This window comes from Rhyacophila brunnea, unplaced genomic scaffold (assembly GCF_057557595.1).
Source record: "Rhyacophila brunnea isolate RB1 unplaced genomic scaffold, BYU_Rbru_1.0 scaffold_6, whole genome shotgun sequence".
In the NCBI taxonomy this organism is placed as follows: Eukaryota; Metazoa; Arthropoda; class Insecta; order Trichoptera; family Rhyacophilidae; genus Rhyacophila; species Rhyacophila brunnea.
Window position 1 is genome coordinate 25,188,757 of NW_028233276.1, and position 25,944 is coordinate 25,214,700.

General features: G+C 34.2%; 1 protein-coding gene across 2 annotated transcripts in view; it reads left to right on the forward strand.

The window, feature by feature from the left end:
- Positions 1–25,641, forward strand: part of LOC147065446 (uncharacterized) — a 28,637-nt gene extending 2,996 nt beyond the window's left edge. Inside the window, exons 3-15 of one of the 2 annotated variants that reach the window (XM_085957196.1) lie at positions 1,254–1,649; positions 4,065–4,255; positions 5,468–5,686; positions 12,247–12,521; positions 12,642–12,849; positions 15,926–16,052; positions 16,159–16,378; positions 16,690–16,827; positions 16,964–17,062; positions 18,164–18,371; positions 19,055–19,122; positions 20,575–20,639; positions 25,256–25,577. In XM_085957196.1, the coding sequence (XP_085813322.1) occupies positions 1,254–1,649; positions 4,065–4,255; positions 5,468–5,686; positions 12,247–12,521; positions 12,642–12,849; positions 15,926–16,052; positions 16,159–16,378; positions 16,690–16,827; positions 16,964–17,062; positions 18,164–18,371; positions 19,055–19,122; positions 20,575–20,639; positions 25,256–25,430 (2,389 nt within the window). In that variant the 3' untranslated portion in view covers positions 25,431–25,577. Of the gene's footprint in view, positions 1–1,253; positions 1,650–4,064; positions 4,256–5,467; positions 5,687–12,246; positions 12,522–12,641; positions 12,850–15,925; positions 16,053–16,158; positions 16,379–16,689; positions 16,828–16,963; positions 17,063–18,163; positions 18,372–19,054; positions 19,123–20,574; positions 20,640–25,255 lie in introns of both variants that reach the window. The other variant, XM_085957195.1, reaches the window with a different exon arrangement.
- The last annotated feature ends 303 nt before the right edge of the window (positions 25,642–25,944 follow it).

Consider the following 25,944-nt stretch of genomic DNA (forward strand, 5'->3'; position numbering starts at 1 on the left):
GTACCTATAAAAAAAATTTCGAGTGGAAAAGGTTAAGAATGTTTTTTTCACAAATACATTTTGTAACTATTATTAAAATCAATTCCATGCTTATTTGGATATCAATTATGAATTCAAATTCCCGATCTGACATCAGATTTTGTCATCGGGGAGATAATATTATTATTATCTATTGAACAGTAGAATTATAATATTATCTTCTTATCGTGCCATCTCCTAATGGAGGTCAACCACCATTAGGGTGATATTTATTCTATCATATGCATCTGCACTCATACCAATCACGTTGGTTCTTAAGCAGCATTGATCTTTCCTCGGATAATTGGGGAATACTGTACTTTTGTCGTCACATAGTATAGTCGAGGTACTGTAGTTTTCTCATATCGATACCACGCAGAACCTTTCAGTCCTTTTCCATTCGTTCGAGAACATCAATATTAAATTTGTAACCCTGTCAGTCCATGGAATTTTGAGGATGCGTCTATACGGCCACATCGAAAGCCTCAGCTCTCCGTGACATTTGGTTTAGCATTCATGGCTGGAACTCCATGTAATTCTATACTGTTTTTTAGTTACATAGTTGTCAACATTCAAAACTTTCTAGATATCTGATGTTCTCAATTTACTACTTAGGTATTTTATAGCTTTGCAGTTAAGTATTCAAATGAACATAAAATATTGTTTCAATTTATCCTGTCTTGCCCTTATTTCTACATTCTTTGTGTGAATATAAAACTGTTAAATTAATTTTCATATTAATTGATTTAAGTTTTGTACTATTCCATTTGAGTCGTTTTTCGTGTCAGCTTGACAGCATCAGAATAGATTTACCATTTTCTTTTATTTTGTTAACTGTCAATTCATAGTTGAACCGCATTGTATTGTTGTTTTAATTTAATAAAACGCATTTTTCTTTTTTTGTAGTACTTATTCCACTTTCAATCAATAGATTAGGACCGGTTTCGTCCGCCACAGAGGGACATTTTCAACTGAAAGTTGACATTTTCAGTTGAAAATGTCCCTCTGTGGCGGACGAAACTGGTCCTAATCTATTGATTGAAAGTGGAATAAGTACTACAAAAAAAAAAAAATGCGTTTTATTAAATTAAAACAACAATACATTTACCATTGATGAGTGCGCATTGTACTGAAAGATGAAACCCAGATTGCAAAAAATGACTCATTTAATAGAATTTAACTTCAAATTCTAACAAGTACCATTAGTCAATAGTGTTAATTAATTTTTAATTCAGCTGTACGTTGGGTGTGTGCTGTCCCGCCGTAATGAAAAGGGCACGTGACTCTTCACCCCCGCCACTGTGGCCGTCCCAGCGATGCCGCTCACCTGCAGAGTCCCAAGAGAAGGCTACACCCAATCGAGAGACTAGTCCGTGTCCCAGTGAACTCAGCTTCAATCGCAACTGCAAGCAGATTCTCTGCAGGGATATTGGGGTGGGAGAATGGTCAATATTCGACGGGGTTACGTTGGCCTCCTCTTTCAACAAACAGCGAGTCCCTAAGTCATCCACCTCTAAAGGTATCCCCAAAGGAAAACATCCGTCTGCTAAAGTGAAGTCGAGACTTCAAGCCATTAAGGCTAAGAAAGCTCTTATGGAAACTTGCTCTTCAGGATCAGAAATGAGCGATGAGTAAGTTGTTTTTTGTATTCCGTTATAAATGATTAAGAGCATAGTACATTAAGTGAAACAGCAAATCATCGCAATACCATACTCAGTTCATATTCGTCAGACACGGTTCGTCATGCAACCGCTTTGGACGTCTTAGTAGATCGATTTTTTTTGTATGGCGTAAATATATTTTGTTATATATCGTGTAAAGATGACTAAAAAACGTTATGCCTGTACTCGAAAAAGAAAACATTGCAATGAATATATTATTACTAATATAACAATAAACATAACACTAAATGGACGCATGTTGAATGTTTATGACAAATTATGTTCTGTGCGGAACGCCTCATTAGCTCAATCCGCGTGTCGCATAGTTACAATATTTTTAGACCATGTGTTATATTTATGATGAATCAGCTGTCAACAAAACAATGCCTTCATAAAGCGTCTTTAACGGAACTGTTGTTTTAGTTGTTATGAAATATAGCATGTATGTCTAACTTCAATTAAGCCGTGACCTACCACACTCTCACTCTGTCACTCTTCAACTTCAACAAACGTATTATATTTGGCTGAAGACGCTGAGGCATTACAAATTAAAGAACAATCCTTGTCTTTTACCATTACAAACAAATACTCAATTTCCTATTCATTATGAAACTGATAGGTTTTACTGTGCAAAGAGTATACTGCGCGACCATAAGAGGAAACTACACCTTAGTTTAACCCCTTAGTACCACGGCAATTTGATAGGTACTGTCGAAAAATACCACACTGTTTTATACAGTTTTTTGGAGTTTTGTTAAAATGATATGTATCTTTCTTAAAAATAACAGTATTATGTAAATGAATTCCCTCACTGAATAGTATGGAATATTTTTTATTTTGGAGAAAAAATATAAAAATCCATAATTATATTATTATATTATACACATATATATGCATTTCTTTCAACTTTGGAAGAATTTTTTCAAATCATAGACATAAATGAAAGACGCGTGTTATATGAAATATGATAAAAATATACATTTATTAGCATAATGAAAAAAATATCAGCTTTATCAGCACTGCATTATCGATGTCGTGATTAATGATCAAGAATAATTAAGAATGCATCACACAATCCCCCTTATTGTACTCATAACTTATACTATGACTGAGTATTAGAATAATGAAAACAATAGGACATGTCTTGTTTCATGTGCTCTCTGGTTATATTTTATTACTACAGTTGACACGTTTTGAAATATAAACACTCATTATTTATAAATTCATTTCTTCTGCAACATGTCGAATTCGTAGATGTGACATACTTAATCGTTATTCAAAAAACACATGTTATCAAATGGAGCTCTGCACATTGGTAGAATGCGACATTTTTGTTTGAAGAAAACATCTGAAAAAGTGTCTCGCGCTGCAAGTCGCTCCCCCTCAGTCAGTGTTGCAGTTGCGCCTGCGAAAACCGCTACGAGTCAGCCATTTTAATCCAAACGTCACTGGTCGCCGTGTCTCTTACAAATGACAGACGAGCGCACAAATATTTATTCTGTCCAAGAGATTGAAATATAATTGTACGTGCATATGTTTATACAAGGAGTGACCACTTCAGAAGATTTCTGCGTTCAATACATAATATCGATGTTTCAGCGTTTAATGGCATTTTTGTTTGGCATTTCATTTTTTTGATGACTTTTGACGTTTCGAAAGGTTGCAATCGTCACTGTCGCTAGGGTTATCCATATGTGCACGTCCGGCTATGCAAAAAATGGCATCACCATTAAGTTAAAATTGTACAACAAAAAAAGTCATTCAATGAGCCGAATTATTCGCCTCATATTTTTAGCGTACGCAAAGCCAATACATATATGGCATCTGTGGTATTCTAGGGGTTAAAGCACAGGGATTCGTATCTTCTCTTTCGAATCAAGTGATACGTCGAGGTCATACAGAATTCCTCCTGGTTTATTTGAAAGTTGAGGAAATAGAAATCGAGTTGGTTAATGCTCCCTCTTCAAAATCTCAGTGAAATCATATTATATTTAAATGTATACACTTTTCACACAATGTTAGCTGCGCAATTAGCCCTGTACCGAAGGCCAACCTGATTGCCTTACACGAACCATCAAAATCACACATAATAATAATAAGGGTTCCTTCACAAATCTATGGGGAGCTCTAGATCCGTCGCATTTACCAACCAGCTCAGCACCAAGCTGCTTCATACCAATCGACCCGATACCATACCCTTTATTGGCTGTATACTATCTAATAGGCCTTGGAATTGTCAAAAATTATGTCTTGAATTGTCAAACATTTGTCGTAATGGTAAATTAATGATTACCACCCATCATCAGACTAAGCGTTATTGTGAGTCAAAATATTTGTTTACATTAATATTTTTGTTATTACAATGTTAAATTTCTTTTTCCTCAGTGAGATGAGTGACCCTGAAGAGGGTGGATCAAAGGCTTCCCTTGAGCAAGATTCTGATGCATCAGTTGAACCAGCAGACCACCAGGAATGCCTCACCAGTGACTCTGGCCCCAGCGTGTCTTCTGTCAGTGACTCCGCCTCCCTCAAAGGACTGTCGAGTGCATTGAGTGCGGGGGCTGTAGTGTCTCCTGGTAATTATACACTTCTAATGAATTCACACTAATAAGACGTCTAGTTTCATATTCAAAATCAATAAATCTCTTTCTTGCTCTGACATAATAAAAAGTGATCTATTTTCATGTTATTTATATGTTTAGAGAAAATTAAATTTGGAAGATTCAAATCGATTGAAAATTCAAGGGCAAATGGACATATCTATTTGAGTTATTGATGTTCAAAGTCTTTATCTTTGATAAGCGCATGGTGAAACGGATATAAGATAATGAAAGTACTCCTCGAAGAGAATATAAATAATATAATGTTTGCCTCGAATGTTATGCATGGCGCTTGTTTGAAACATAATGCAATAGACATACTTGTCACCATAGGCAATGAGCCACCTCAAGCCCAAGGTTCTAATAACAGTACCATAAAAATGTATAACTCGACCATTTTTGTATGATTTTTTGTTTAAAAATGGGGTGTCCAATAATAAATTGTAATTTTCATATTTTAATAATTATTAATTCAATGATTATTATACTAAGAGTTAATCTTTTAACAATCTTAAAGATAGGTGGGTACCGCATTCTTAAGTATGCGCCTACCTCAGCGCTCGAAATGGAAAAGTTTACGAACCGGAGCGCTCGACAGTTTTCTGATGAACAATATATAGTTATCATAGTTGGAAGACAATTTTATGTGTATTTCATAAAAATAAGTGTGTTAGATTTTCTATTATATGGCCTATCTAGCTCAGACGGTCAAATTATTTTTTCCACGAGACAGAGCGATAATTTTACCTATTTCACGAACAGGAACGGCGCTCCGGTCTATTTCGAGCCCTGACCTACCTTCAATATAATATAATATGCAGTACAGAAAAATGCTTTTTATGTTAATTAGATATGCAGCTAATTTAATGTAAACAAAGTGTGTTTACAGAAAAAATAATTAGCAGGAATTTCTGATCAATATTTTTGATTGTGAACTTATTAAATTTATGTATACAATAATCTTATTTCAAAATAAATTACACATGCAAAATTAGAACTATACTAGAAGATGTGCCTAATTAACGGATGAACCCAATATTTTCGCCTACTACTTCAATTTCTGTGGTACCTATACATAATAATAAGAAACTGATACTCTGATGGCATTATTGGCATATGTGTGTACTAACTTTATCCAATACGTGTAGAAGTATTTTTGTGGTTAAATGGATTTGGTCAATCTTCCAGAGCAAGATTCCCTGCGAGCGATGCTGAGGGCTTCAATGTTCCCGCGGGTGCCGCCGTACCTGCGCTTCGTACGCCACGACTCCCCCGCTCTGCGACCACCACCCGCTGCACAGCGGCACTTGCGCTGGAAGCTCACCACCATCACCCCGGTGGTGGTACGCCGCACCCTCCTCGCCTCCGGTTTCAAGCTCATCCGAAGTGAGTGCGCCACACAGGGAGGTAATCACATGCACCGCTCCTTTTTACTTTTCATTTAAATTTACTTATCATTTGCGTTACGTAGAAGTTACACACAATTCTTCTATCACTGTGCTCATAAAACTGTAAGTGTGCCTTTTTGAACCTCACATCTTATGTCAGTAAACGTGGGTAAAATCACCACAGAACAGATTAGTAAGATAGAATGTAATAGCCAGTTGCCAGTCATTTACGTGACTAACTTTATTTTACATTGTGATAGATATTATGTAACCATTGAATATAACATTCTTTAACCTTTTTATCGCGACATAATTTCGCTCATGTACTTGTTCGGGCGCGCTGCGATTTTTACGATTCATAAATCATACCGAAACGTCATTAAAAATGTACCTAAAAATCCACTGAGTGGCTCTAGCTATAATAAAACATTCCTTTTAATTTTACAGCATGTGAAAATAAACAAAAAGATCGTAAATTAAGCAACAGAGCTTTAAGAAATTCTGTCATACATAATAAAGCACGCTTGGAGTACATACCGCAGAGTGAAGTGGCCTCTATGATACCGGATAAGTGGTAGACACTTGCGCCGATGATTAATGTTCACACGTTTTTTAACACCAACACAGAACGCACACAATCGTTATTGTTATATTATTTCCTTACAACTTGGTCTCATATTTCAGTCACACCTAATTAATGTTTATGGCTTAACTATATTTCAAAAATTGATTTTGTCATGGTAGTCATAAAAACAGGGCACAGAGCATAAAGCGACATCACATGCTTCACACATAATGTTCGTCATTTTTCTTTTTTTATCTTTAGTAGTTGAAGCAATACACACACGACATCTTCGATATGGTTTTGTTTTATTTACTGTTGGAGGAATTTTACGGGGTAAATGTCTTAGGAGTTCTGTTTTTAAAATTCTTTTTGGGTTATTAACTACACGAGTAGTTTGTGATGTCGATGGTCTTGAGGCACTGCCATATGTTTCGATTAATTGCCGGATTACGTTTAATTGAAATTCAGCTAAACTAATTTTTTTACCGGTGATAACTTTGTAAAGTATGCTACTATTTAATAAAAATAAATCTATGATGTGGAATCCAACCTTTTTATACCACTTAAGACTCTTTCGCATACACGAGAGGCTGCTCAACATCATGTCAGCTTTGTCTACCGTGCCCATATTTTTATTATAATCCACAACGCATTGTGGTTTTATAATGGGTTGTCCTGTGGCCCTATTAATTTTATCTGTCGGTACCATGGAGTCATCGTGCATGGTACTGATCATATGCACTTCCCGCCTATCATGCCATTTTAACACGAGCAATGGGCCACGGTTAAGAGATTTTACTTGTCCTTTCTTCAGTTTATCAAATTTTGGCATTGACTTTCGTGTTTTACGTACCGTGCCGCAAGCATTTGTCTTTTTTTTATGTAGAAACTGAAATAATTCTGGGCTGCTGTACCAATTATCACAAAATAGTTTATGCCCTTTACCAAAATAATCCTTCATCAAAGTGGTGACAACAGCCACAGATATTCCCAAAAGTTCACTATCACTTATTTCGGTTTCTACACCACAATAAATAATAAAGTCTAAAATATAACCGGTTTCCACATCACAAATCACAAATAATTTGATTCCAAACCTATGTCTTTTTGACGGTATAAATTGTTTGAATATTAATCTCCCTTTAAAAACAATGATACTTTCGTCGATGCAGAGATTTTCGTTTGGTAGCATTGTTTCTTTGAATATTTTTCTGCAGTGGTCAAGAAGTGAGCGCACTTTATAAAGACGATCTCCAGTAGGGATTTGGGTATCAGAGTAATGTAGCATTTGTAGAATCAACTCATACCGATCTCTTATCATAGTTTGGCCAAATATTTTAGAATTTAATAATGGATCAGCACTCCAATGTTCTTCAATTGTGAGATGGCGATTTCTTGTCATCAACATTGATACAGCATAAAAAACATACATCTCTTCTGGGCATGTATCATAACAGGCATGGATCCTTGCATTCGGAGTGTGGGCTTGTGTGTTGAGCATATGGTTGTGGTAATTATTTGTATGGTTAACTATGGTATTCATTATTGTTTTGTTAAGAAAATGACGAAAAAATTCCATTTCTGTGGAATTTTCATTGAGCTGTACACTAGGGTTAACGCCTGAGTTGAAACTATCAAAATCGTATGTGATCGGCACGAAGGGACCCGCAGTCCACGATTGGAGTAAACTGTCTGGTGCTGCACTGGTAGACGGTTCAGCCACTCCTTCATCACTGCCTATATTGGAAGGCTCGTCAACATCGTCGGGATGTTCTACTAGCGCAGCTTCTTCATTATCACTTTCCATCTCATAGTCCGAATCCAAACATTCAACATCAGGGATAGACATTTTTATTTAAACACTAAATATGCTATTATAACTTAACAGTTTTGAGGAAATTTAAAGTTTTAATTCACTACACAATAATATTAAATTTTAATCTTAGTTCTTTATTCGACTAAAATGAGAAGAATTTTAATCATCACTTTCCTTGAAATAAAAATGAGTGGCCGTGAATTTTGAAAATCTATTCTACATTTTTTAATTTAAATTTAAATATTTTACAGATTATTATTTACTTATTCTCAATTTTTCGTATGTATTTCCATACAGTACAAAAGATTTATTATAGGAATTTTAAATTATTTATGTGTTAATAATTTCGTTTTCACTTTACAACCACTGATTTAATTCATAAAATCACTTTTCATTTAAAGAATTAACGCACATAATTAATTATTAACAGAATGGCGCATCAATAATAATTTTATAGAAAACCGTAAAAAACTTTGAAATGTATCAATCACAACACGAAAGCAATCGACTGTTGAAAATTATCACCGCACTAGCCGATTTCATGTATGAGATCATTAACATCAATTCGCGCCGGCGCAAATTGCGCAAAGCAACTAGCGGTAAATTTTGAAACCAATCATTGGAAATCTGTTTTACTCCAATATCGACAGGGTATGTGTCTTTGCTTAATTTCGAATTATCTAAGAAGTCTTATTGAAAAAAAGTCACAGATGTCAGTAAAGGAATAACCCAGCTAGTTTTTCAAACAAATTTCGACTGTATTACTCGCCGAATTACGAAAATACGGAGGTAGAAACTTATGGGCACTTCTGGATGCCCTTAGCGGTGAACGGTTTAACTATCATGGGCATTTCTAGATGCCGTTAGCGGGAGGAGGGTTAACATGTGTTATAAGTTTATCCCATATTTCTTCACACTCAAGATTTAAAATTCATTATCACCACACCAGAAGGTAACACACTTCCTATTATTTCTCTGTTTCCTGGTTATAACAGTAATACAATATGGATATCCCGTATCATATAATGATTTTGAGACAGGGGGATTTAGGAAGGATGGGATGGGGATGTAGGGAATAGGTGGGAATGGTGACAATTGATCGGATTGTCACGTAGGGAAAAGAGGAGTGGATATGGGATAATATGGAATGGGATAGGATGGGGATGAGCATGAGACTCGGGGAAAGGATGCAGGGTCGTGGGTAGATTGACTTTTACCTCTAAGACCTCAGTTACCTGTCCGGTTACTTCGCTCATTCGTGTGATGTTCCTAGATTAATAATAAAAGTACATAAAGATGGAATAAATATAAATATCTCGGATTTGAGCGCCACTCTATGATGATGCATAGAGACAATAATGATAAGGATAATTAAATGAAAAGCAAGTAGAGAAATTTCAACAATTGTATAATTAATAAATGAGATAACTTGCGGGCTACAGTGTATAAAAATGTATAATTACTCAAGTGAATCACGAGCACCTAATGCGATATAATATTTAAACAAATTAGAACAAAAACCCAAAAGCTAATTCGGTCGGTGGACCGTAACATAAAAGAACAATAAATACCAATTACACAAAAGGCTCTCCAGCCTCTTCGCTGCCCTCGATTCCTTCCAGGACGGAATCGAGGAGTGCGTCTTCAAACGTGTGGGGACCGTGGAGTTCCTCCGATCTCCTGGCGTGGGGGGACGTCCTTCGGATGGCCATCGTCCACGTCTCCAAAACGTCAGGAAATCGAAAGCCCTGTGCCTCCGGGTCCGAGGCTCGGAACTGGCCAAGACGTCTGCTTCCTTCGAACGATCAAGACTCAGAGCTCGACTGCTGCTTCACCTTCATGTACAAAGCCCGCTATCTCGTTTAGCGCCGGAAACCGTATCACGAACTCCGTACAAACTATCCCGTGCGCAGGCGTGATCCGGCCGATCTTTTGCGTAGTGTTGCCTTCGTAAAGACTTTGCTTGGCTTAGTGTGTTATGTTATAAAATAACATGACACCCGCTAAATTGCTAGCAACAAATTTTGTGACAATCGCAACACTGGCAAGCAACTCACTTGTTACTTACTATTGTTACTGTGCACCTGCATAGCCTTCTGTTTCTGTGCACATCAATTCATAAGGTTTGTGTGTGCTCCTTTACCGAATGTGTTATGTTTTGTACATTTTAAAATTACATGTAATTATTATTATAAACATATCACACATGTAGTTTGACAGTTTTCACAAAAAACAGGACATGGTGCATTATGCTTGATGCGCTTGGTGTAGTCAAAAATAGCAACCGTAACAATAATCACATTCATACTGTAACTCATGCGCATTAAAAGAAATCATCTGTGCATGTTCAAAGTTAAACTTGTTCCACTACATGTATATGGTTTCATGAATGTAAGAAATTTTGGTCAACACTTAATGCCTTGTTGGGTTGAATAATCATTTCTTTTCATTGTTTATTAGTAGTATGAAGTAATATCTTACCCAACACTTGATTTGTCTTCTTGAAGACATCTTCAGATTGTTATTGATCTCAAAAACAGGTACCTATTCTATTCATGACTGATGACCCATTGTTTGTGTCGGTTAGTAGGCAGAGGTTAAAGACAAAAAGTTATTGGAAATTTTAATAATTCGAGGCAATAGTTATTCATCTTCTCTTATATACAGTCGAAATTATAGATCAATATGTTTCGGTGACTGTTTTTTAATCAGATGATAATCAAACAAATGTCCAATCGCCAATCAACACTTGTTACTGGCGAAGGATGGAGGCAGGCTGTGGAAATCCGACATAAATAATGCACACTAAACTTCGTTACGCATACTTATTTATTTTCGTTGAACTAAGAATACAAATTGCAGATCTTGTTGGTTAGTTTTTAAAATTCAATCAATCCCTGCCTAAACCGAGCCATGATAGTAGAGATGCAACAAAAATATCTATTTCCTTGAACGGTTTGGTGAAGCTGCACTCATACCTTTCACGGAAGTTTTTAAGCTTCAAAATACGGTGTCATCTTTTTCTATGTTTACCATTGATGAAGGCATTTTTTTTTTAAATCAGTAAATAAATTAAGATTCTTTACGTCATTGGCCAGGTACAGCTGCAGTCTTATTTTTTTTGTAACAGCCTTCATTCATATATTTTGATTCCATGATTTAAAAAACTGAGGTGAACAACGGTTGAACGGTTGTTAACAGATTTTTAGGGCACATGAAAAAGTCTTTGCACACGAAGAGCCCGTACGCATTTGTGTTTCTTAAGCCGCATTTAGACAAAGCGATCGAATGTTTGTGTTTCCCCTACTCCAGCGAAATTCTTAAGCTCGCTCAACAAAAAGTGTTTAAGTCGAGAATTTCACTGGAGTGGGGAAAAACAAACATTCGCTAGGTTGGTCTAAATGCGGCTTTAGGAGGGCTACAAATGTTGAGCTTCCTATTAACGTACTTTTAAATGTGACATATAAACTTGACCATATACAAGTTGTACCATTTTTCAGGGCTCAGTTGAATCCCGGCGATTGGGCGCTTCTAAAAAATACCAATGTGTGTTTAAAAACCACAGATGCTGGGAAATTCATGATAAATCTTAGTTTTAAGATTCATTTCATAAATTAACCTAAATATATTAGTTGTTATAATTTTATTGTAGAATTAGGAATGTAGTTAATTACATAATAGCCGTTGTTTTAATTTTTGCACTTGACGCTTTTTATGCACAAATTTTTTTGTTATTTTATACCCCTCATGCACAAGAATATTATGTGAAATGAATTTACTATATAGATTTTATCAATAACATTTTTACGCTTTCTGGTCCTAACAGTTTTGTTTGTTACCACGTCTAAATCATTTGCGATTCTCTTAAAGATGTGTTACCACTGCAGTTTTAACATATTTATTTTACCAATTTTGCTCAGTGTTTTTAGAAGAGCCGTATTGCCAAAACACTGATTCTAGCAACATTCAATAAATAAAAAATAGGAATGTCGAGTGACACTCGACATAAGACCTGTGGGAATAAAATCAATATCGAGTCTGACTCGGCACCGGAAAAGGTTAAACAAAATCGGCATGAAAATATCTGTTTTGTCACACTTTGCATAAAGTGTACAGGATATTAATGCGACTATTGAACTGCCAATGGTGTTTTTAGTGAACCTGTCTACTAATAATATTTGTGATCTGCTTATTTCAGAATCCATGGAGTGGATAGGAACATGGGGAAAGCATATGAAATCGATTTGTTTTAAAGGACTCAAGGACTCCCAAAAAATGAATCACTTTCCAGGAACGTTTCAGATCGGGAGGAAAGATCGCCTGTGGAGAAATCTCCACAAACTTATGGTGAAATTCGGCTCCAAGGAGTTCGGTATGATGCCGAAGACTTATGTCTTACCTCACGATTTAAAATCACTTAAGCACGATTGGGATAAGTACGCTGCTCAAAATGAGAAATGGATAATTAAACCGGTAAGTTTACCTTTGATTTTATATAAATTGAAAGTAATCTGGTTAAACTAAATCGCATGATTTCTTATGATGTTATTTATAATATTACACTTTTCTATAAATTGCCTTTGTTCTGTTTAGCCTGCGTCAGCTAGAGGTACCGGAATCAAAGTGGTCTCCCGTTGGGCACAGATACCAAAGAAACGTCCTGTCGTCGTGCAGAGATACATCGCTCGACCGTACCTCATCAACGGCAGTAAATTTGACATGCGGCTTTATGTACTGGTTACATCCGTCCACCCTTTAAGAATATATCTCTATCCTGATGGCCTTGCCAGGTTTGCATCAGGTAAATATAATTTGAATAACATAAATCATGATTATGATCTTACCTTAATATCGAAGCCATCATTAAACGGCCTTGCATATAAAAACTCAGCAAGACTATAATACTTTAATTTTGTTTATGTGATGTAATTGGCATATGATTTAATGTCCTGACTGACCCACACGAATCGACTCAACATTGTGGGAAAATAGCGGTCGGCACTGGCAACAAAGTTGGAATGGAACTCGACAGGAAAGTTGCTTTCGGATAGTTTGATATACCACACCGCCACTGTTTGTCAAAGCACACAGATTTAGTAGTGATGGGGGTAATTTTTGTAATTCAGATTATTCAAATAGCAAAGCACAAAAATGTGGAAACAGCAAATGATAATTTTTTTTTGTGAGAGAAAAGGAAATGTCCTTCCAACAATTGAAGTATATTTTTCAGGAGGTAGTTTTCAAATTTGATCAAATCCACTTTATGACTAAGTGAAAAAATACATGCGATACAGCCTTTGTAATGATATGACTGGTCAAACTGGAGTTGGATGATATCTGAAAATAAACCTGCTGGATTTATCCACTATTGAAAATGAGTCCCATATTTAGTAGGTTGCAATTTTATGTTGAATTTGGAGAGTTTTGAAAATCACACAACGTCAATCACTCGCGAGTGGTCCTGGGATCCCGAACTATTTTCGATACCTATGAATCCCGGGATTGGTAAACATCAGTGGCGATTATTTAAAGCCTACCTCCTAAGAAAAATATATCTTCAAGTATTTGATTTATATTAAAATAGGTAAATAAAAAATATGCATGCAAAATATAAAACAATTGAGAGTCATCTATTGTCAGAATTTAGAATACCGTTTAATTTAGTTGAGTTTCGAATAAAAAATAAGTGGCCACAAGCGCCATCTATTTTCAACTCAATTAGCTTCGGATTCCGATCAACAGAATCCAAACTACATTTTGTATCGCTATGACGTCACATAACATCAAGCATGTCTGTAAATTTGAACCGAATCTATAAGCGCTACAGAATACGCTTACTGTAGGCCCTACACTCTGTAGGGATATGTTTATTGTCGATGTCTGTCGCGTTAAGCAAATAATAAATACATAAAATGATTTTTATTGGATTCAATGAGATATAATTAAAAATTGATTTTAAAAATAAAAAATAATTGTATCTTGTGATGTGTGTCATTGTGTTGTGTACATATTCATTGGTAGTAATATCGGATTATCTCCTTATTACCCGTAAGTATACCTGACAAGTATATTTTTTTTCTCAATCTCTACAGCCTACCTTTTTCCAAAAGTCACCCTTCGCCGCTGGTAAACATAATCCTGAAACTTTCAGGATTGAGTTTTTTTGTCAATTTTTATGGAAAATAAAATAAAAATGAAAATATAACAGAAAAAATACGTTGAATAACATACAAATACATTAGAAATAAACTGAGTTTGAATGAAGTTTGATTTATTACCCATGTGTTACCATTATTTTTTCACATAAATTAATAATAATGAGAAAGATTGGAAAAAACAATGCTTCACACTTTGAACGTGAAGTGATTCCACCATGTTTTTTAATGCATTTATAATTTTTTTTATTTTAATTGAATTTGTATTTGTTATCTTTTCATAAATAAATAAAACTGTTTTACTTTCACATTATTATTTGTACATATTACAATATTATTTACTTCATTAAACCTGTGTATTTCCAAGATTGAGTACACAATATTAACAATAAAAATGTCTTAAATAGTATAAATTATGCAAAATTTATTTTTGACCGATTTTATTAACGTTATTTGTATATATAGAAATTTTATATTAATTGTTGAAAAAAATGCCAATCCTGGGATCAAGATTTTGGCTCGGGATTGGATTCACTAGTCACGATATGCAGCCAATGAAGTATAGACTTAGTATGGAGGTGTTATCAGCCAATGAGATTTTATATCAGGTTTGTTCAAACTGAATGTGGGCAATGTACAATTTTCATTTGTAACATCTTCATGAGCGCAGTGAAAAAATCAAACCTCATTGGATGTACCTAATCATTATTTTTTACACCAATTTATTATTTTTCTTAAGCGTGCGTGCGCCAATACAAGATCACATGTGAAAACTTATTTTATTTCAGTCATATTTAGCTGATTTGACAGTTGGATATTCCATGGATTAAATCATGCTATGTATGCAGTCAGGAATGCAATTTTGAGTTCAGATTATGTAAGGCCCTCCTCCCACAGAGCAATTGAAATCCGACGGAACTGAAACTAAAATTCCAACCAGTATCTAGCTAATGTATTTCAATGACGGCTCGCTGACGGCGAGACTGGAATCTCTCAGTTTCAAAACGGTTGCGAAGAGACGCGACATGCTAGTCGCGCGGTCTCTCAAGTTTCCAGTCACCGTAAAACAGTGGTACCAATATCAGTAGATTCTGTGAAAAATCATATTTTCTTACCAAAATTGGTAGCACTGCATAACAAGTGTCATGCTATAAAAACCATAACAACTCAAGATGTCAAAAGTACCAGATAAGCAAAATTGAAATAACCTGATTGTATTAGAGTAGACGCAGCAGCGTGCGTGTTGTCGGTTTTTGTACAAAACAGCTGATGGTCTAGTTTGAGGTTATGTGATTATTATTTCAAGTGGGTTTCAGTAGCGCCGTGTGCAAAGCATCATATTGGTCAGTTTACGAGTTCCATCACCAACCAGTTCCGTCAGATTTCAGTTGCGCCGTGGGAGGAGGGCCTTAGCGCTCGTCCAGTGTATGGGCGTTCCGCAGAGCATTGAGCGGCGCGCGCAACTCACGTATAACCGTGTGTGAAAATGTTCGTAGGCAATGTCTTTTTTTGGTTATACGTTTATGCGATTATACGCTTGAGTTGCGTGCGCCGCGGAGCGCCCGTATGCTGGACGGGGCCTTAGTGTTGCGTCGAATGTCTGTGTCCAGGGCATCTAAAAATTTAGCTAGTTAGTTTTAAACTGGAATATTCAATCATAGGAAAACAATAAATTGTTCTATAGAAAACGGTGTATTATAGAAGATGTTTTATTCTTTCCAGTGAAATATAGTGAAGAAAACAACAGTCTGCACGATCGTTATATGCACCTCACAAACTATTCTATCAACCGTCTTTCTAAAAGCTACACCCATAACCAGGATGCGGAGGCTTGTCAAGGCCATAAATGGTGAGAAAATTTGGAAATTAATACCATTTCAATTTATCAAACTTGGGTCGTAGGGCTCAACATGATTTTTCTATGACTCATTCGAATGGTCGCAATTTGTTTTCAGGACCCTTCAAGCGTTATTGAGTTATCTAAGAAAAGAAAGAGGCATCAACACGAGCCAGTTGTGGAACTCCATGAAGGATCTTGTGATAAAGACGATACTCAGTGGCGAATCGAGTATTAGTTGTCTTACGAAAGCCAATATTGGTTCCCGATTCAATTGTTACGAGTTGTTCGGCATAGATGTATTATTAGATGAAAACTTAAAACCCTGGCTTCTTGAGGTAAGTCTACAAATCTTCACTACATAGCCGTGTATAATCACCGGATAAATGCGTTATGATTTCTTATCCCTCACATCAAAATCATGTTGACTTTCCTGCCATTTCCCGTAAAGTACCATGAAACTAAGTGTCACAATTGCTATAAAATTGAGAACTGAGTTTGAATTTTGAATTGAATGAATTTGAATTTGAGAAATTGAGTTTAGTTAGTATTCATGATATTTTCTATTAAAATGGGGGTCAAGTCATTGATATTATTATATTTTTGCATCTCTTGTTTACCTGTCATGTGTTTGTTTGTGGAATTACAGGTGAATATCTCTCCTAGCCTACACAGTGCCTCTCCTTTAGACTTACATGTCAAAGGTCCTCTAGTTTCATCTCTATTGAATATGGCCCAGTTCCATCTGCCAGCCAAAGTCAACATGGAGGGCTTGACCAAAGAAAAGGTGTGCTTATGGTTTTATTAATTTTATCTCTTGATTGATTGAAAGGAATATAAGATGACGTACGTGTGCCTGTGCCTGTGCCATTGTTCTTCCTATATAGTTTACAGTGTATCATGACAAGTTTTATTTTTTACAGGGTCCTTTCCTACATGACAAGCGTCTGTATACTGTTCATCTATCCAAAGATGAAAAGCAAAAACACACCTTTTTTACAGAGGTCGACAACAGAATGGATGTGAGTTTAATTATTTTCATAATAAATTTGAGTGGCAATCAATTAATGTTATAAATAAACACTTTCTATCAAAATAGAGGAAGCATTCTTTCCTTTGGGCAAAATAATTGTAATGCATTACAGTATCTCATGATTATTAACCTTTTTTTTTAAAAGAACAAAGATTGAAAAAGAATTTCGGATTTTATATTTATATACGATATATTTATCGGAAATGATATTAAAAATGAATGCAGGTAAGAAATTGGGTCATTGTAATTTTGTATGTCATATTCATAAGACATGAAGTACAAAAGACCAGCATGTTGATTTTTATGTGAATCTGGTATAACATTCTAGCTTTATTATGAGAAGTTTTAAGCTGTTTATGGTATCAAAAACGCCATACACGCTAGATGCCATATTTGTAAGCTAGATGCCTGTTTAAAAATGTTAAATCTGGCAAGAAGAACGCTAAGTTGGCAACGCTGTGCCCATTACCCACTAATCAGTCATTTGCTTCATACAGTAAAATCCAGTTAATTTAAAATCAACAGTACAGAAAATCGAATTAAGAATGATAAAAAAGGTAAAACTTTGAAAAGAAAGCAATTTAATTTCCTTTTCCGATACAATTTTTTTCAGATTAATATCAGTGTTGTCTAGTTCATTCACCTAATTTGGTAAATATTTTGATTTTCAGCGAATTTCGAATTAACCATATTCGTATTAACAGGGTTTTAGTTGTCAGTAGAGTTGGTAGAGTGACGTCTAAGAAGCCGGCGGTCCCATATTCAATACTATGATTCGGCAAAAATATCCATGTTTTTCGTTGTACAATGTTTGATTCAGTGCAAGGACCCAATGGTTGGTTAGCAACCATTCCCTGTAAAAAAATCTTTTGATACAACTTCCAGTGTGAATTCCCTAATGTTCCACTTAGGAGCGAACATGGTATTAAGTTAAATGATATTGATGATAAGAAGTCTTTCCTTGAAAGTTTTACTTTCCTAGTACTTACATGTAAGGAATATTGCTTATGGGTGCTTATTCTGTACTAGTTTATAGTTTTTGAGTTCTTGATATATAAATATGCATCTATGGGCATTTCCTTCATTCTAGTATTTAACGGACATTCTCACAAACCTAACCCCTGACGACGTGCGGCATCTAATTCAATCGGAAGATGAGCTGACGCAGAAGGCTAACTTGGAGAGGATATTCCCCACACCCGACACACACAAATACATGGAGTACTTTGCCGGCCCTAGATATTATAACCGTCTATTTGATGCGTGGGAATCCAAATATGCCAACAACAGAAAAGCTGGTGAGAGACAATTAATTTTTTTTAGAACATTTAACAGCTGTAGCTCTATCCTTAAAGTTGCATTTACTGTTAATACAAAATTTACCACTTGCATGTGCAGGATAGTGCTATTGAATGTTGATATCAGGTCAATATGTCAAAATATTAAATGTCTTCCAGATGTTCCGATTTGGTTTACCAACTTACCAAATCTGGTGTTGCCTTCTGACAATCCAATTTTGTCAGTCGATTCTTCTTCAATCGAAGGCAAAAATTGAGATTTAAAACTGAATGATATAAAACCACCAAACAAAGCTACATAATATATTCTATTTTGGTTGGTACATTCGACTGTGGGACGGCTCGGTCATTCACCATTACCAGATATTTATATTCCGATACGATACCAACCAGATTAACATAATGGCTAGCAAAATCAGAACGTCTACAGGACATATTATTTATAAACGGCACATGCACCTAACAAATGTTATGTTTCTGCGTGTTCTGTCCTGTTGAAGCCCCTGATTCATTGACTAAATGTTTCGCATTCGGTTTGACATTTTCATGTACAACTCCCAATCCCATCTAGTGCTAAAGGGCTGCCATCTTGAATTTTAGTTTTGCCAGTTGGTCAATAGTGTATAACCACTGATTTAGGTGTACTATTTATTTTATGTTTCATTTTCTGTTTTTAATTCCAGGGATTAAAAGACTCCAAGAACTGTGTGAGCAAGGAGTTCATCTCGAGGTGCCTCCCGTTCCTACCAAGGTAAAACAGTTTTCATAATTGTAGATTAGCTCTATAAAATTCTCACAATTTTTCATTTTTATTTCTTCAAGTAAAAATGTATGATAAATGGATACAAGAATAACTCCCATACTAAATCTTTAACAAAATTATAGTTATGGATTCTTTGACACAGAGTCATTATGCAGTTAAAGTTTGGATTTAATTATTGTTGATATGTTGATAAACTTTATTCGTCACAGTATTCTACTTATGTATAACTTTTATTAATTAAATTAATACAGTTAGGGAGTGAGATTTTATAAAAATATTCATTCGGCTTTGGTCAAAGCTTATTTTGTTATATGAGAAGTTGTGTATTTATTTATGTTCACAAAATACAGGCACTTTTCACAGATAGCATTTTTAATCTACACCGTGGTAAATATTATTATCCTAAGCTTTTCCCCACATTGGCACTCTTTCACAAATATCCTGTGTATTTTATTTGAAATTCTACAAGTCTTAATTCTATATGTTTGTATTGTAAAATCTGTGATGATATTGACATGGTGTGGCAATCCATTTGAAGGCATTTTCCGTGTATTAGCAATGGGATCTGTTTTGAGATAATTTTCAGGTCTCATGTCGCGGAAGTAAGAAGAATTGGTGAGTCATCACAACAGAAACTAACGTTGACTTGTTTTGGGCATCTGAGTTCATCCAACTCTTTCTGAGCATGTTTTCACACGTATAACATTGTCTTCATAATATAAGTTTTTTTTTTAATTCTTTCGTGGTAGCCAAGAAATATAATGATTCCATTCGAGACAAACTGTTTATATTTATCTGACTCACGATATCAAATCGAGGGTATAGTTTGAATTCTATTCATTGCTATACACATATCCCATATCTCCATGGTTGATTCAAAGAGTCACAACTCAAGTCAATTTTCAGTGGGTTGACCTTTTTACAAGCAATATAATCTGTTTGAATAAATTAATCGTCTGCAAATAATATATAACACTGATGGATATACAAAGAATGAATAAAGTGATACATTGTTGTAATATAACTGATAAAATTCAGCAGTTATAAATGTTTACCACAACATTATAAATTATCCTGTTATTTTGACGTTTCAATTCTATATACATAGTAAAAGTGATATTTAAAAAAAAAAACACATTTATAACATTCCACAATCCTAATGTGAATAATAAATTTGTTCTCCCTTTTTGTAATATCAGTACCTAATCAACTATTCTTTCAGTTTATTCTATTTTACTGCCAAATTGTGATGATTTGGTAAAATGTTATGTTATGTGTGGCCATTTGAATAATTTATTTTTAAAAAATTCTAAATTACTTCTCTGGAATCTTAGGGATCGAACTGAATCCTGTCACGATTGGTGTTATATAATATTTGATAGTCCATTCAAAATTGTCACATTTGTTTAATTAAACCATGTATAATGATTTTAACACTAGAAGGGCCGGCCAACTCGTATCCCTAGAACGGCCAACAGCGCTGCTTTTCACCGCTACCAAAAATTGTACGTACTTCATTTGAATATTTTTTCAATGCGGGATTATGTACGTGCTCAATTTATGTGGCTTTATGTTATTACTATCGTGACGTGCCGACCAGTAGCCCAGTAACGAGGCGCACTCTCGCAGTGCTACATTTTCAAATCACAAAAGCCAATTTTAATGAACCAAAATTATCTACACGGCTCTCAATATGATCGTTTTAAAGTTGCTTTTTTTAAAAAGTGATCATACCAAAAACATTGTGTTAACTGCAATGCTCTAGTTTAGACAAATAATAATGATTTATAATTAAAAAAAATGAATGCCCCCATGTTATAAAACATGACTGAGTCGCTTAAACCTAACATAGAAAGCACCGGCTGCATGATTTTTGTCAAATATTTTTGCCTGCGGCACTAATTTCTCATACTCCACCAACATTGGTTACGAAATTCACTATTTATTACATGCGTTATCTATGAAACATAAATGTTGCATGTTTTCGATTCCATATTCGAGACAACGTTTGATTTAGATTATCACAATTATCTATTCACAGTTTTTTTTTTTTCAAATGACAACTTGTCATTTTTTTCATTCGTATACAAATTAAGTTTGTATTTAAGAAGATTCATATCGTTTTGAATGCGATTAATATCTCTAAAATTATAAAATGTATGGTACACGTCGGATGACACCTTCAATGTATCAATCAGGCAGTAAATTTTGTTTATTGTCAAGCGTTTTGTAAATGAAAATAGTTGATATTGTGCAAATCGGTCAGCCACTCGCCTTAATTGCGAATAATTGCCATCCTTCTAGTGTTAAAAGTGCTCTGTAAGTTTTATTATTTTTCTTAGCTCCGACAGAGAATTATAACGCACTATTTGTGCTTAGATTATAATACCTATCTCTTCATTAAATTAGGTATTGTTATATTATAATGTTATTTGATGGGTACATTAATTGATTGACAGTAAAATAAAATGATCAGAATAATTTGCGTATGCATTAATCACTTGTTTTCAGTATCGTATTCTTAACAATTTCTGATAATAATATTTTTTAGTCATACTTTTTCAGTATACAGAATACAGTTCAAAGGACTAACCGCATAGCTTACATACAATAGATTTAATAGGTATTTATAGTATTAAATTGCCAATAATTAATTATCATACTTGCATATTATATTATATATTATTATTCCATATTATGATATTCACTCTCTAGTAGACATTTAGTAACATACTAACAAAATAATATTTATGACTCTTATGTTTCTTAATAATTATTACAAGTGCATACATATTAGTTTTTCGTGAGTTACCATCGGACTTTAGTTCCTTTCTAAAACCTTCTTTCTTTAACTATCAGCTTTTCATTTTAGCGATCCATGCATTTTAAAATTTAAATGAGATAATTTCTCTCTTGTCTATTATAAAAATAATGTGATCAATATGAAGCTTAAAATTTTTACTAATTGGCAATGGATAAAGTCTATTAATTTACTTACAACCCTTCTTAAATTTTTTAGAAAGTATGTACCTACATATTATTATCTATACTTCTATAGGAATGATACAAATTTTCCAATAATAATAAATTATATAGAATTGGCTAACATTTATTGTAATATGATAACAAATTTATTTTCAAGCAGATTGTTTTGTTAAAAGTACTTTCTTCATGCAGAAATATTAATTCATTCCAGAGAAATGTATTGTTTTATTTGAAAAAAATCTTTATTTTAATATTATATTTTCTATATTCCGAGTTTTATAATCTAAATTCTGGCAACATTCATTTTTCTGAATGGGTTATGTTTTCTTGCGAGGGAATTCAATTTTGTAGTCACTATATTATTATTATGTTTACAGGAATGGCATAATTTACTCGGTCACAATATTATTGATTATTCTAGCGTTAGAACATGGTTTTTAATTCATTGTCTTGCTACATTATCTCTTGAACGTGTCCAAGTCATACAAGGCAGAAGCACAAAGCTAATAGTGATCGATTGCAGAAGGCGAGTGTCACATTTTGGCATTGGAAAACTCTGATCTCTGTATGTCCGGTTGATTCGGAAATAATTTAGCGCAGAAAAAATATTCCTTTCGGATTATACATAGTATTGGAATCAATAGTTCAGTAATACGTATCTTGCTTTCTGTTTTATAATAATGGATCAGTCATCTCATCTCTTACAGATAATGAAGTGTTAAGATTGGTCGCCTGCTATGGAGGTTCGGGAGCTGTCGCTTTATGAATAGAAAATTCGTTGTCTTTCGGTTTCGGTTGCTTCTGTCTTGAATTTCTTGAATATTATTGTCGCCAGCTGACGATAGGGTGAACTGATTGAGCTTTGATGTTGTCAGGCATCGGTGGTGTGCGCAGTAAGAGCTGCGTACTGGGTTTATAAAGATGTCGCCAACAGTAAGTCATCGTAGAGCCGGTAATGTTTGAACAGACAGCAAAAACACGAGGGGATTCCTTTTAGAAATATTTCGATGTGTAAAAAGTAAAGAGTTGCCAGTGAGACGAGTGAGAGCGTCATTCTGTCGCCGGTAGTTGAATTAAATATTTTGATGTTGTGATCTTAGAGAAGACAGTATCTTGCCCAGTTATGGTTTCGTCCGTAAAACAAAGCAAAATATTACATTCTGTGGTTTTTTAGTATGTGAACTTCCGTTACATAGCCACATTATTGTGGGTACAATTCTGTAATTTAGACGATAACAAACATACTGATAAACGTAACTATTAAATATTAAAGTCGACGTTAAATTAAAAATATAAATATTATTCTGTTTGTCTTTTGTATTTCATTCGATACATCAATCTTTGTTAACTGATTCCATGTAAACATTCTTATTTTTTATCTTCTAGCATACAGAATTGTCGTATCAACCTTGCTAGTGTAGAGATGCAGTCGGGTATACAAAAAAAAATCTGAATATTTCCATTTTTTTGTTGATATGGAAAAGGGTTTTTATTTTAGTATATTGTATATATTTGAATAACATTATTCACTGACTGTATCTCTACTGAATGTATTCAAATGGTATCTAGCTATAATAATTAATTTATTTACCAACCAACGTAATTAATAGCCCCGAAGTGTTTTTCACTCATTTAATTTTGAAATATAGTTAGAGGATACATACAAATATATTTTAGTAAAGTTCTAGTGCCGTATATTATGTGGCATCATCACTAGAATTTAACATAGAATAATAACCATTACTTTGTAGAAATAAGTGATTATTTTGATTCAACTGTTTATAGTGAGTTTTTTGTAACTAGTCTTATTTATACATAACATGTTTCAGCAGTTGCAGAAATAGTTTTATTGATATTTTCAGGTTTATTTTTAGAATTGTTATTAAAATTTAGTTCTCATAAATTTAACGAGACCTAGTGGGTACATAACCTTTTTTACAGTATTTCGAAATCCAAAAATCATATTGTATTGGTATAAATACTTGAACACTTTTTTTTCTTTTTTTTTTGTAAATATAATTCACTAAATTTTATGTAAATAATATAAATATTATATTATATACAAATCCATTTGTATTTTTTAAGATACTGTAGTCAAATAGTCAAATGTGTCTTGTTAATGGTTCACAATTTTTATTCATTTTAAAACAGTTTTATCTATCTAATATAATATCAATTTCATGAATTCTAATTGATCAAATTAATAAATCTCATGCAATAATTAAATTATGTGAATTTACATTCATTGGTGACACAGAACATATTTTTTCTTCGCAAAAGTACGCTGTTAATCATATTAAATTTTACATATTAGTATTTTTTAGTCAATAGTTATTTCCGGTACAACAAATATCAAGAGGTAGTCATAGACTAAACAAAGTAATCGCTGGAATTTAATATAATTAATATTATACTCTATTGAGTCTTTCTGATGAAGGTTTTGTACTATTCATTGCGAATTGTTTTTAGTAACCCGGGTTTTGCCTTCTAGTGTGTATGGCCTATGGTAAATATACAAATGTATTGATAAAAATAAAACAACATTATGTAGTACTAGTTCTACTTAGTTTAATAATAATTAGGACCGGTTTCGTCCGGTTCAAAGGGACCCACTTGACATTGTCCCTTTTATGCGGATGAAACCGATCCTGATTATTATTAAACTGAATGGAAATAGTAATTCATATTGTGTTTTATTTTAATTAATACAATGTATTTCCACCAAGAATTGACAGTTAACACCATAAAAGAAAAAAATATATACAAACGACAAATTAGTATATTAAAAGAATAGTACAGAACGCTCATCGATTAGAATTTTAATTCTATGTCCATTACCATCAGTTAATTGTCTTAGTTTTCTTTTATTATACCGTTGTAAAATGGAATTCCACCAAGTAAATACTATCTCAATTAATATTTTCTTTTACCACGATGCATTTACCAGTTAATCGACCATCAAGTTTTGAAATGTACATAATATATTATAATAATAGAAATTATATATATCTACATATTCTGTTTGAGATAAAAAGTAATAGTTCTGTCCAATTAAATTGTGTTGTAGAGATTGATTATTATTATTATAATAAATACTTCCGTATGCCGAGTTTTAAGATTTGTCCATATTTTTCAGAATGATGATGAAGAAGCAGTGCAGCATCAGTCAGAGGCACAGGTTCCTGGCGAAGAGCCCATTCCGCCGGCCGATGAGCAAGCCCCAGTGGAATCCGCGCCTGCGCCCCAACACGATACAGTCAATCACGAGTGTGGCGTGGAAGGAAAGCACATTGTTGGAGAGTTCTGTCTGATGTGTAAACCCGCCGTCAACCTACTGCTGCAACGGGAAGGTCAACCGTTGCCTGTACAGCAGCATGCGTGAAATCTCTCCATCCGCTTGCTACCGCTTGTATTTTGTATCCTGATGCGATTTCCGATTGCTGTTTGATTATTGTTTGTAAAGCTCGGTACATAATTGACGGATGATTGGTTTCCTTTTTCTGTATAAAATACCTAGTTCTTTTTCCATAATATTTATTTATCGTGGACTGATTTTACTAGCAGTTGTTAGTTTGTCTGTTATGAAAGATGTTTAGTGAAACCATACGTAAATATATATTAAGTCTTCCTAGCAATGATGACATAATAATTACATATAATATTATTCTTTATTGTTATTTATTTTTAATCTATTTAGGAGAGTCTTAGTGCATTTTTGCGAATTGACAATTTCCGATGGGTAGATATTTCTGTTTAAATTAATGGCATTTATTTTCTTGTTCGTAAGCTTGAAAAATTTCACAACGGTTATGAAAGCACCTTTAT